The 13,416-nt window shown below is 39.7% G+C and overlaps 1 protein-coding gene across 11 annotated transcripts in view; it reads left to right on the top strand.

Moving 5' to 3' along the window:
• LPP (LIM domain containing preferred translocation partner in lipoma) overlaps positions 1 to 13,416 on the top strand; it is a 742,983-nt gene that overhangs the window by 693,711 nt on the left and 35,856 nt on the right. For all 11 annotated transcript variants that reach the window (XM_062210203.1, XM_062210206.1, XM_062210207.1 and 8 more), the window contains one exon: positions 9,194 to 9,372. In XM_062210203.1, the coding sequence (XP_062066187.1) occupies positions 9,194 to 9,372 (179 nt within the window). The remainder of the gene's footprint in view (positions 1 to 9,193; positions 9,373 to 13,416) is intronic.

The raw sequence follows: 13,416 nt of genomic DNA, 5'->3' as shown, positions 1-13,416 counted from the left end.
AGTGAATTTAATATATTTCCTAATCCCTTAGAGTATGCAAGGGAAATTATATAAAACTAACATTTATTTTACAGCCAAGCACTGAGTATTTACTTTCATATATGTGATCTCATTTAATCCTCCCAACACTGCAATGTATACATTTTTTATCTTGTTTAGTAGGTGAAGAAACCAAAGTCCAGAAAAGTCAAGAAAATTGCCTAGGCTTTTGAATCCAAGTCTCCTGAATTTGTCAGTAATTCTTTTACTGTATATGATAGATTCCGGAGTTAGTAAGTTGTAATAAGGCTGAACATTATTTTGACTTAGTTTGCAACGAAAGCAATTCTATTCTTTTTGTTCATCTCATGATAGTCTCAGTGGAATTCTGTGATCTTTTAATTTTGGCCCTGGCATGAAGGCCTAACCTACAATCTTTAGGTATCATCCCCTTCTGTCCTCCCGCAACCTTATATTTCTCAAGGATTATAACACATTCAAGAGGCATTTTGGGAGACCTAGCACATTTTATGGTAAACACATACACACACACACACACACACCCCACAGCACTTCTTTAGGCCTTAAGGTAGAAATAAATGTCCTTTAATCAAGATTTTTTTTGTGACTAAAACTCGGACCATAATCCCAATTCTAGTGTTTAAGTATAAACATCATAATTTACTTTCTGTCTGAAGAATGTGATTGTGGCTCTCGGCAAAAAGGAATACAATGGCCCAATTGTCCTAATCATTTTGTACTTTCTGTTGGCTTTTTTCTTATGGTTTCAGGATATTTTTCTTAATTTTGAAACCAGTTTAATTAGCACATATATGAGTAGAAAATTCTGGGGGCCGGTGCTGTGGCACACCTGTTTAACGCCGTGACCTGAAGCTCTCCCATATGGGCGCCAGTTCCAGACCTAGCTGCTCCACTTCCCATCCAGCTCTCTTCTATGGCCTGGGAAAGCAGTAGAGGATAGTTGAAGTCCTTGGGCCCCTTCACCCACGTGAGAGACCTGGAGGAAGCTCTTGGCTCCTGATCGGCACCGCTCTGGCCATTGTGGCCAATTGGGAAGTGAACCATTGGATGGAGGACCTCTCTCTCTCTATCTCTGCCTTTCCTCTCTGTGTAACTCTGACTTTCAAATAAATAAATAAATCTTTTTTTTTTTTAAAGAAAATTCTTGAAGAAATTTTTTTCTGAACTCTGTGTTAATATGTACACTTTTGTGTACTTGTTTGATACATAGATGTTCATGTCAAACAATAGTGAGCTGCCCTTTACCAATGCTGCCCAATATGTAATTTTATTACAACATTATACCTGTGAAATGAATTTTGTTTCATGGCAGGCCTGAGACTCCTCTCCAAAAGGATTGAATAACAAAGACTCTGTTATAAAACATCAATTCCAAAGTGTGTTAAAATTCCACAACATGTTAAAGCACTTTTTTTAACTGCTATATCAAATCCCACTTAGAATAGATTTCTAGTGTCATAAACCCCCAGAATCTTGCCTGCTCTCTCGATTCGTAAATAACTTCTCTGTTCTGTCTCCATCATGCATTACTCATGCCTCTATAATGCTTTGGATCAGTTGTTTATAGAATGTCTGCCTCTCTCTCTATGTTGGAAATTTCTAAAGCAAGGATGGTGTCTTTGTCTTCTTTGCCTTCCTCTCTCCTACGCAATACATTGAATACTTTATTCCCCTCTTTTAGCTTTCTGCCATGTTAGAATAAATGGAGAGGCAGCTTTGCTCTTCAGAGGGTCATATGAAAAATTTGTTTAAAGTGAATATGTAAGAGCTGAGGCAATATAAGTACTGGATGCAAAGAGTTGTGCTCAAAAAGTTGTCAGAAATGAAGAATTAAAAAAGGAAAGTTGAACTTCTCTGTTGAATTCCCAGTTTTGTGTTCCATAGCTGTCATTTTTCTTGCCATCCATCAGCAGACACCTAGATGGAGTCCGTGTCCTAGCTGTTGTGAATAGTGCTGCAATAAGCATACAAGTACAGCTGTCTCTGACATACTGGAAAATCAAAACCTTTTGAGCACTGACGTGACACAACAAATACAAGTGCCCCACTTGACTTCGTGCGATGGCTCAAAATGCAGGCTCAATAAAATATTGTATAAAATTACCTTTAGGCTACAGATTTAAGGTATATGTGAAACATATATGGATGTTATGTTTAGACTTGGATCCTTTCTCTAAGATAACTCATTATATATATGCAAATATTCCAAAATCAAAAAAAGAACCTGAAATCTAAAACACTTCTCATCCAAGTATTTCAGATAAGGAATACGCAATTTGTGTTTAAATTCAAATAATGGCACTGGCATTTCGAGAGAAATGTGCTGAGTCATAGCCCTATTCTTTTCATGGTACCACATTGCCATTCTGTTGAGAACAACTGCACTTGAACCAATCTGCTTTTTGCACTTCACAGTTCATGCAGATAATAATGGCTGGAATTCATTCAGCACACTGGCCCAAGACAAACACTTCAGGGCTCTGAAACCCCCCACAGCCCCTAATCCTTACAAATATGGTGCACTTGAAAGACATGTCTTTTTTTTTTTTTTTAAGATTTGTTTATTTGAAAGACAGAATTACAGAGAGAGACAGAGACAGAGAGAGAGAGAGGAGAGAGAATCTTCCATCCACTGGGTCACTCCCCTAAAGGACCACAGCAATCGGGGCTGGGGTGGTTTGATGCCAAAAGCCAGGAGATTCATCCTGTCTCCCACGTGGGTGCGGGGGCCCAAGCACTTGGGCCTTCTTTTAGTGCTTTCCCAGGGCATTAGCAGACAACTGGATCAGAAATAGAGAGACAGAACTCAAACCAGCATCCATATGGGATGCCTGTACTGCGGGCAGAGGCTTTACTCACTATGCCACAATACCGGCCCCTGAAATATATTGTGTCTTAACTGGCCACTTGGCTTGGGACTAGAGAATTATTATTCATGGTTAAATAAAATGACTATTTTATATTAAGTACTTAACTCAATGTTTATTAATTCACCATCTAGCCAGTGTCTGTGAAACATCAATATTATGCAAGCACTGTTATAAATGCCAGAGACCTAACAATGAGGTTTTTTTAATCTTTCTCTGTAGAAGTTTGGGAGACAAACTATCTTAAGATCTCAGTAGGTTTCAAGGTAGTAAGCCTGAATGCCTTCTATTTGCGATATAGTTTGTCTGCTACAATGCAGAATGAATGTAATGTGATGTAGCAGAGGGATTCTCACTGTACTGTGAAGTCAGGGACATGTGTTCTAACTCTGTGGCTTCCTCTGGTTGGCTTTTGCTATCCACGCCTTGAAAAAGTGGTCTTTGGACTGGAGTCGTGGTTTTGAAAGTGTACATTATGGGTCCCCCACAGGCTCATCCTTTTACTCTCTTTATCCAGAAGTGACTTGGAACTCTTTTGGGTATGCTTCCTTAATAATAAATTGTTTGCTTGAACAAATAGGAAGCAAGAATGGAGAGTTAAAAATTCCTGTGCCAGAGTAACTTCTAAGGACTTTTCAAGATCTAATACTTTGTCTTAACAAGATCAAAACTGTATCTAGAACATGAGATGTCACCCCTTATTCTTTCCAAGAGTCCTTCCTAGTTTGCAGTGTTGCTTTTGTACCTAGAAAAAGTAAAGACTAAATCTAAGATCACATTTTTGAAATGAAAATTTTAACATTTCTAAGTGGCAACAATAACTTTATGATCTGAATCTTCACTTATGTCTCTTTATTTAAAATACTTAACATTGAATACTTTTATATGCGTATGTAATATACAAATTATAGTAATAGTCTATTTTCTTTATCACCTCACTAGTAGTTTGTTACGTGTATAGTTCATTAATATTCATCTAGTTCCTCCAGCTCTTCTGTGAATTAGAAAAGTTATTTCTGCAATATCCAAGGATATAAATGATACAACCAGATTGTAGCTCTAATTTAAAAACAGTTGCATTGGGGAGTTTAGATTTTTTTAGTTTATTTTTTATATCATTTAACTTCTTTAAGATTTATTTATTTATTTAAAGGGCATAGTTAGAGAGAGATCCTTCCATTCTCTGGTTCACTCTCCAAATGGCCACAACAGCCAGTGTTGTGCCTGGCCAAAGCCAAGAGCTTCTTCCAGATCTCCCATGTGGGTATAGCAGCCCACATACTTGGCCATCTTCTGCTGCTTTCCCAAGTGCATTATCAGGGAGCTGGATCAGAGATGGGAGCAACATCATAGGATACTGGTGTAGCAGGCAGTGGTGTTACCCACTACACCATAATGTCAGCCCCAACTTCTTGTTTTTTAATCACAATGTATTGCCAATCATTTCAGAAAAGTTTGTAAGCTGTGCATTTCAACAGCTAATTTCTTGCTACTCTCTTTTTTCCTGATACTCTTAACATCTTCTCATTTCAGCCATACTTTCAGTGGAGTAACTGCCTAAAGCATTTTCTGAAAACAGATCCTCAAACAGTACAAAATAATAATATGCTTAGATTCTTTGTTATGCTTAGTCTATAAGGCTCCTCACAGCTGGTAAGCAGTTCCTCACTGTATGTTGTGAGTTATGTAGGCCCGGGCCAAGGATGTTCAACGTTGTGGGTGCTTTGATGTGCTACCCTGACCCATCTGTAAGAGTGAGGTTCTTATTCCCTCAACTGCTGGAAGTGTTGATGGGCAACTAGTTGAGTCCCTTCCTGGTAACTACCTTCAAGTGAAGGGGACCTGGTTGCCCAAGATCACCCTTCTTTTTGGAGACAGCCCATATCTATTGATTGTAGATGTAGAGATATAAGGTCTTACCCTCCAGCATGAAGAAATATGGCATACAGAAAGGCCTTTGTTACAACCATAGTTCAGCTTGTCTTTCTGCCCAGGTACTTCCTACAGCTCCCCAGGTGGTTCAAGGATACTCTTTTATATCTTCAAGTATTCCAATCTCTGTTTCAGAATCTGTCTAAGGAAACTAAACCTCTAACTTTGATTCCTTGTAGGGAGGGAGGAGTTATTCTGGTCATGGAGGTTGACATAAACCACTAAGTCAAGTACATTGTATTCATGTCATAAGAGAAGTGTCATCAATCTTATGGGAGTGCAGGAGATGACTTATTTTGCTCATAGCATAACAGAGAATTAGGAATGACATGTGAGCTTCACTTTAAGAATGAATGGGCATTATCTAGATAAATTAAAAGGTGGGAGGTAGTCTTGGCTTGTCAAATAATGTCACTTGTTAAGGATATGGCACAGAGCCCAGTGTCATGGCTAGAATGTATCATCCAGAGGGTAGAGCAGTGGAGATGGATCAGGAGCCAGGTTGCAAAGTGCTCCACTGAAGTGGAACATTCTTAAGCTGGAAAGTACTCTTCCTCTTGTCCCTGTCTCCCTGTCTATCCAGCATGGCAGCCCTAGTCCATGTGCAAGGCGTGACTTTAAGAGACACACTTAGGGAGATCCTTCTTCTTACTTGATTGAAGACTTTCTATTTCCTTCAAAACTGAATTTTTATTAACCATTTATCACTTCAGAAAAGCTTAATGTTTATATTTTTAGGAGTATACCTTTTTGTCTGGCTTAAAAAGAACCACGTGTAAGAAGGTACAAAGATCTCCAACTATGGTGCTTGAAATTCTATCACTGGCAGTTTCTCAAATTATAATTGAGGAGACAGAGTAGAGTAATGTAGTCCAGGTTTCTAACAGATGAGCTCCTTTTTCAAACTCCCAATAAAGGATTATCCAGTTGTTTCTATATCTCTAATCATGGGAGCATTGACCTTTCCTCGTGTTATTAATTCTGATATATCACAGAGTGGGATAAAATTGCAGAGTTGGAATTAATCTTCATTTTACAGTTGAGAAAACTGAGGTATAGGAAGAAAAAAATTATACAGTGGATTTATATAGATTTTTAAAGATTTATTTATATATTTGAAAGGCAGAATTACAGAGAGAGAGAGGAAGGCAGAACGATAACGGAGGGGTCATCCATCCACTAGTTCACTTCCCAAATGGCCACAATGACTGGAGCTAGGCCAAGCCAAAGCTAGGAATCTGGAACTGTGACTCTGTCTCCCACATGAGTGGCAGGGATCCAAGTTCTTGGGCCATCTTCCGCTGCTTTTCCAAGCACATTAAGCATGGAGCTGGATTGGAAGTGGAGCAGCTGAAACTTGAACCTGTGCTCATATGGGATGCCGATGCTGAAAGTGGTGGATTCACCTGCTACACCCCCCAACACTGTCCCAATATTGCCAAAGCCAAAAGGACAATTCATATTCCTCCTCTAGCAACTTCCGCTCTGTGCAACACCATCATGAATTTGTCAGCTCCCTCTGGGAATTACTGGGAATCAAGAAATGGGAGTATTACTCCTACCTGCCCCTCATGAATTCCAAGTCCAACTTGTCAGTTCAAGTTTGTGCTCACCTGAGAAATGGGACTGTAGCACCCTCCTCCCCAACACTGTGAGGTCTTAAGGTGTGTTGTATGTTTCTGTGTCCCCAACAGAGACTAAAAAATGTGCCTTCCATCATTTACTAGCCCAAGCTGCTAAGAGACTACAACATTCATTTCCTGATTTGGGGGCATTTTATAACAACCTCATTCTGGATATATTTTACATCATTTTCCTTTGCAGTAGTTTGTTCATATTACCTGTTCTTTGAACAGAGTTTCCATAGACTATAAACTCTTTTCCTTAGAAACTTGACTAAACCTTATTCGTTGCTGCTAGGTTTCAGTAAATGAGCTGAATCTTGCAGCCAAGCCTCAGTGCAAACAAAAACATTTTCTGGTCAAGTATTTTCTGGTTTGTTCAACTCCATTACAGAGCAGTCTTAAAAAAAAAAAGTTAAAACCCACAAAGGAGCAAAACACAAGGCCTGGGAAGACAATTTCCAGCCGCATTAGCTCAACTCGTCCGGGTAGAAAAGCAGTAGGGCCCTCCTGTGCCAGACCGTCTTCGTCATCATCGCCAGACTCTCATCCTATGCGTGTCTGCTATTTTAATTTCACCACTTCAGAATGGGGGAAGAAAATAGGTTAATAGTTTCCATGAGTTTAGACTGTGACCAGAGGCATGCTAAGCAATTTCAGAACCTCAGGCAACCACAGTTTTAGGGGAGGATGATGATGGATTTACCAATTCATCTTGGAATGGATTCCAGAGCCAGGGAGTCAGGCCAGCACTGTGCTGCCAGGGTGGGATGTAAACAGTATTCCTTCATTCATTCTTTTGCACACATTTATCCCCGGCTTATTTTTATTCCATTGCAATATGGGACAGAAAAATACATTCTTCAGCCTCACTTCTTTCCCTTAATGAAGTTACAGTAAAGGAAATAAACATATGCACAGATCATTTCAATGAAGTGCACACTGTGAATGTTGTAAGAGAAGTGTTCAGGAATGGGAAAGACTGGGGCCATCGAGGAAGGCTGCACTGCCTCTGACCTGTGCCTTGGAATGGCAAAATGGCAAAATGCATTTCGTCTGTGCATTGGCCAAGGCACAGAAGTATGGATGTTTCTCACAGGTTTCAACAAGAGTGAACAGCCTGGGGTGCTAGAAGCTAAGCCTAGAGAGGGAAGTTGAGTTTTATGTAAGGAATTATCTCTTTGAACATCACAGTGCCATGACATTTTTGTTACCAGGAAAGGTATTTTGTCACATCTGTGTTTTTTGGAAAGGAGATACTGGGTCAGTTTGGGAGTAAATAACAGGAGGAGAAATGCAACTAGTGGAGGAAATTCAGAAGCCATTGCTTTAAGTCACATCAGAACACCAGTTAGGTACATACAGGCACATCTTGCCTCACAGGCATTCAAAGGTTCTCACTATAAGAATACATCTGCCCCATCCTAGGTTTTTCCAAACTGAAACTCCATGAGCCAGGCCACAAAGTTTGGTGGTACATTGCATGGGATTCACAGGAAGAATGAAATCCTGGGTCCCAAGTCACTTAATGGAAATCTTTTAAAGGGTGGCACTTTCTTAAAGCTTAGCATATTTCTAAAGTTAAGGAAATTAGGAGGGCATGTGGTATAGCAGGTAAAATGCCACTTGGGACACCCAGATCCCATATCAGTGCACCTGGGTTCCATTCATGGCTGTACTCATAATTCTAGCTTCATGCTAACATGCACCCTGGAAGGCAGCAGGCAACAGCTCAATTGGTTGGGTACTTGCCAACCACATGGGAGACTTAGATTGAGTTCCAGGCTCCTTGCTTCAAACTGGCCCAGTAGATATCCATATATTGTATTGCACTCTCTAATAAATAGAAAAACAATTTTTAAAAAAATAATGTTAGATAAATTAAATTTTTCAATTACTTTTCAAACCCCCTTATGTTCAAGATTTCTATCAAGAGTTTATGGATCCTAAATTCAGAGTAGGTATTTAAATCAGGGCTTTAAATGCTCAGAAGCTTCAATGATTATGTCAAATTCTGATTTGTGTTCTATAGCTAGCATGCTCTGCCTTGGTTAGCATCAGCCAGACCACTCTCTAAAAAATTAGGGACCTTGGTGATCCCACTAAGTCTTTAATGATAAATCAAGTTTTAGGAGTAATAATGAAGTGTCCTACCTGGTGTTAAGGTTCAGGGGCATGGGTCAAAACCAGTCTACTAACCATTTTGGTAAATAAAATCTTACTGCAACACAATTGTATCCATTTGTTTACATGCTATCTATGGCTGCCTTCACCACAAGGGAAAAATAGGTTATAATTAAAACAAATATGCACTATGAAAGATTTTACAGAAATGTGTACCATCACACTGACTGCAGTGGAAATGAACAAGGGTAGGAGTCAGGAAACATATGTCCTCACTCCTGGATTAGCTACCTTCTCCCTGGCTGACCTTACAAAAGCCACTTGACCCATCTAGTTCTCTTTCCTTCTCTTTTTAATAAAGATTTGAGTGAACTTCAAAAAGTTCATGGAAAGTAGCATTAATAGGTATGTTTACTGTAGTGCAAAAGTATTTTGAAATCCAGGTATAGTTTTTATCATGGTATACACTTCTCGCTTTTTGAGGTCCCTTCATCTATAATACTCTTCCTCCCTACAGAGTACCATGACACGTTCATGAGTCAATGTGTTTTGTGAAAATACTTGTCACACCCACATAGCTTCTTGAGTCCCAGCCTAACATTGATATTTTTTTCTTTCTCTCCATAGAACACCCTGGAGCGATGCAATGTATGCTCTAAGCCCATCATGGAGCGAATCCTCCGTGCCACGGGGAAGGCCTATCACCCTCACTGCTTCACCTGTGTGATGTGCCACCGCAGCCTGGATGGGATCCCCTTCACTGTGGACGCCGGTGGGCTCATTCATTGCATCGAGGACTTTCACAAGTAGGCAACCTACTTTGTGTCTATTCTCACTGCCAGGCTATCCCTGTGGTCTTCCAGTCTAGCTTCTGCTCAGGGCTTACCTGAGGCGTGCCCATTGCATCTGTGTGATTCTAATTGTGTAAACAGAGTGTGCATGTTATAAAGTGGCAGAATCCTGTGCTAAACATGAACAAGATATGTGACATTAAGCAAATTGCTCAATCTCTCAGAGCTCTTCAACTTTGTCACTAGACCAAGCCCTCCCTGAAAGCTCTGTGAACTGTGACAACCCAGGGTTCTATCTAGAGCTCACCTCCACGTCCCTGCCACTCTACAGGTAGGAGGTTGTGGAGAATACTCGCAAAACTCTTCCTGGTATAGGCCTCTCTCTTACCTTCAGAGGCAGTGGCATGCCATTGTTGAACTATTCAGGCCTCTCCCCTTACCCAGGTCTTCTTTTTCTCTTGACATTTTCTAATAAAGTGAATAAAGGCAGTCTTGTGCCATCTCTAGAAGACACATAGAAAGTAGAGCCCCCAGATCAGGGCCGCTTACTCTCATGGACCAGGAAAAATATGTCCCTCTTTCCTCTAGTATAGATAGAATTTTTATGAATAAAATTATATAGTTTTAAGGGCTATGTGAATGCTCTGGTGGGATCTGTGAATGGTTGACACAAAGGTTTCTGGCTTAAATTTGCTGGGCACTGGCTTTGAGAATATTTTGTAAGGCTACCGATGAGGGGAAGCTTGTATTGCCCACCTCCTTGGGGATGGCCTCCAAATGTGCTGTCTTATGGGTTAAGTTTTCACCACTCTATTGACTGGCAACAACCAGGAGGTACTTTCCACGAGCAGTTTGGTGACCTGAGACTCATGTTTAAGAAATGAATTCCTTGACCACCTTCCAAGAAGCAAAGAAAGTGAAAACCTCACCAAAAGACATGAGACTAAAGGAATTTATGAAAACAAACCCAAAGGTAGAAATTCTCAACCTGAATTAGACAAGGAAAGGCTCACTTTTAAAGGGCAGTCACAGCATAAATTGTTCTTCACGTTATTGATATTTTTAGAATGTAATTACACGTGGAAAAAAACCTGCATCTATTTAAGGGAAGTGAAAAGATACCAACAGAGAGTGTGTTTCTATCACTGCTTCTCTCCTCTCTTAGAGTTACACTAATCCAAGAAAGACTGATAGATATAATCAGAGCACACATGTTTCTGTTGCTGGAAAAGACTGATAAATTACACCCCTCAATTAAAACAGGAAATCAATTCTGACAAATGTAAGTTTATATCCATGCCATTTATCTTTCATTTCTAGGGGTGGGGAGCATAATTAGAGACTTGCGACTAGTGACATAAGTGTGTGGGTCTGAAAGCTCCAAAAAAGCAGACTTGAGCAACTGAAAAGGAAAAAAAATCTCAAGCCCCAGCTATCCCCATCACTAGTCCAACGCATGTTAAAATATAAATTATTTTTTAAAAATAAGGTTGTCTGCATGATTGACAGATATGTAGCAAGGGAAGCTTTTTGATCATTTCTCTAGTTCCCAGAGGAAAATGCAAACGTTTTACAGAACTTTCTGAGCCTTGAAAGTACTAGAACACAAAGCAGCTAAAGCCTAGAACAGAGTGGGCATTGCAAGGAGAGGGTAGACCAAGGGATACAGCCTCTTTCCCCAAACAAATCTTTTGGGCATTGCTTTTGACTCTTCTGAATGAGTCTCCCTCTGTGAGCTTTTAGGGAAATTTTTATTTATTTTGATTCATTTCCACTTACATCTACAAAGAACCTGCTCTGTGCCAATTACTGTGCCAAGTGCTGATGGAGAGAGATACGGGAGAGAAATGGTTCTGATATTTTAACAGAGAGGAGTCCCTGTCGGCAAGAAACTTGCCAAGAGGAAGGCAGACAGTGTGTGCAGACATAATGGCAGAGAGGGCCAAATGCCATGAGACAGGCACAAGTTAGGGCTTGCACTGTCAGATTCAGGAGAGATTACTTGGCTCTAGCGTCCCAGCAGGTTTTATGAAAGCAAAATGCAAAGAGTGGGTTAAGTGGAAAACAAGGAGATTCCTAGCAGAGGGAATGTAAGGAATGGCCCATTAGCAAAGTTTCAAAAATAGTAGTCCAGAAGTTTGATACTCAAAGTGCAGAAACTTGAGACCTTGCAAATGGGCCATCTCCTCTCTAACTACCTTGTGTACTCTAGCCTCTTGGTGTGAACTCTTCCACAGATGTCATTTCAGATTACAGCTCAGCTCCTGGACACATGTATTTACACATGCAGTTTCTCACTTAAGTGATCATCTTTATTATTTTTAAATTGACAAATAAGAGGTATACATCTCTTTGGGGTATAGTATGATGTCTCAATATCTTTATTGACTGTGTATTGATAAACTCAGTTGAGTAATAGATAACCTAAGATCCTATCTGTCACTTCTTTGTGAAGAGAAATCAAAATCCTCTTCTACCTATTTTCAGTTATCACTTTTTTTGTAATAAAACACAAGTTCTTGTTCCTCCTGTCTAGCTGTGACATTGTCCCCGTCCACCAATCTCTCCATGTCCACCATGTTCCCCAACCCCCTGGTAACCACTATTCTATCCTAATTTTATGACGTCAGCATTTTTAGATTCCAAAATGAGTGAAATCATGCAACATTTATCTTTCTATGCCCAGCTTCTTTTACTTAGCCTTATGAACCTCCCGGTTTACCCATATTGCTGCAAATGACAGGATTCTATCCTGTTATGAAAAGTATTCCATTATGTATATACATTTTTGATGCACTCTTCAGTTCATTCCATATTTTGGGTACCTATCAATCAGCTACCCCACTGTTATGGTTAATTTTTGAGGAACCTCCATACTGTTGTCTATAATAACACTAATTACATTCCCACCAACAGGATGAAAGTGTTTCGTTGCCTCCACTTTCTCACCAGTACTTGTTATCTTTTGTGCTTTTGCTAATAGTTATTCTTACTGGAATGAGATGATATCTCATTGTGGTTTTGACATATATTTCTCTGATTAGTGATGTTGAGCACTTTTTCATATACCTGTCAGTCATTCTTAAAGGCCAGACTCAATTATCATCTCCCCTGAGGAGATTTCTCTGACTTCAACCCTCTGTATCCCCATGTTTTAATTTACATCTCTTTCTCTGTGTTTGATAGAATTCTGTAAACTGCTATAGATAGCACTGACCACAATCTGGCTAGCAATGAAAAAAATACACACACACAAACATGAAATTTTACAGCAAAACCTTAAATAATTGGTACAATAAAATATTCTATATAAGTGAATAAACAGATGCACAAATATGTAGACTGCTTTCTCCAGCCTATGCAAGAACCCTTTTTGTATTCCTAGTTAGTTCCAATGTAATGAAGAATCCCTGACCCTTTTTGTGAATTGAGAATGCATCCCACTGTCTGTGCTTTCTTATCAGGAATACTATGGTCATCTATTTATGTAACCATCATCCTTTTCTTGATTGTAGAAATGTGCTGGGATACAAATGACTAAGAGTATCCCTCTCTGACCCTTGAAATGAAATGATGGAAGTACTTTCTCGTACTGCTGCTGTCAGTAGGAAATAATGTCAGCTTGTAAAGTGCTTAACAGGGCTTGGCGCATGATAAGCACTTAAGGCATAGTAACTTTAAGAATCAAAAGCTTTTTCCACCCAATTTATTTTTATTATTATTATGGTCCACTCATTGAGCTGAGCCAAGAAATAAAAGACCTGGAATTTTGGATCCTCCCAGAACTATAGACCGAGGAACTGGGTGACCACCTCCCGTACCTTCACATTGCTTTCTCCCATCATAGAAATGAGACCAGTGGGTAGGAAAGCCTCCTTACTCAGTGAGAATACAGTTCATATCTTTCCAAAGAGGAAGGACCTTGAGATTAAACATAGTGACCAAGCTATATATTTTTATAGAGAAAAATGGCAGATACTTCACTTTGTGGGGGGAAGGCTGAATTTCCTCTTTCTGCACCAGTTGAGTGGTTGTTTCTAGAGACTCACCGATGGATCA

This window comes from Lepus europaeus, chromosome 2, assembly GCF_033115175.1.
Source record: "Lepus europaeus isolate LE1 chromosome 2, mLepTim1.pri, whole genome shotgun sequence".
Lineage (NCBI taxonomy): Eukaryota > Metazoa > Chordata > Mammalia > Lagomorpha > Leporidae > Lepus > Lepus europaeus.
Note: the sequence above shows the minus strand (reverse complement) of the source record. Positions and strands in the feature narration are given on the sequence as shown.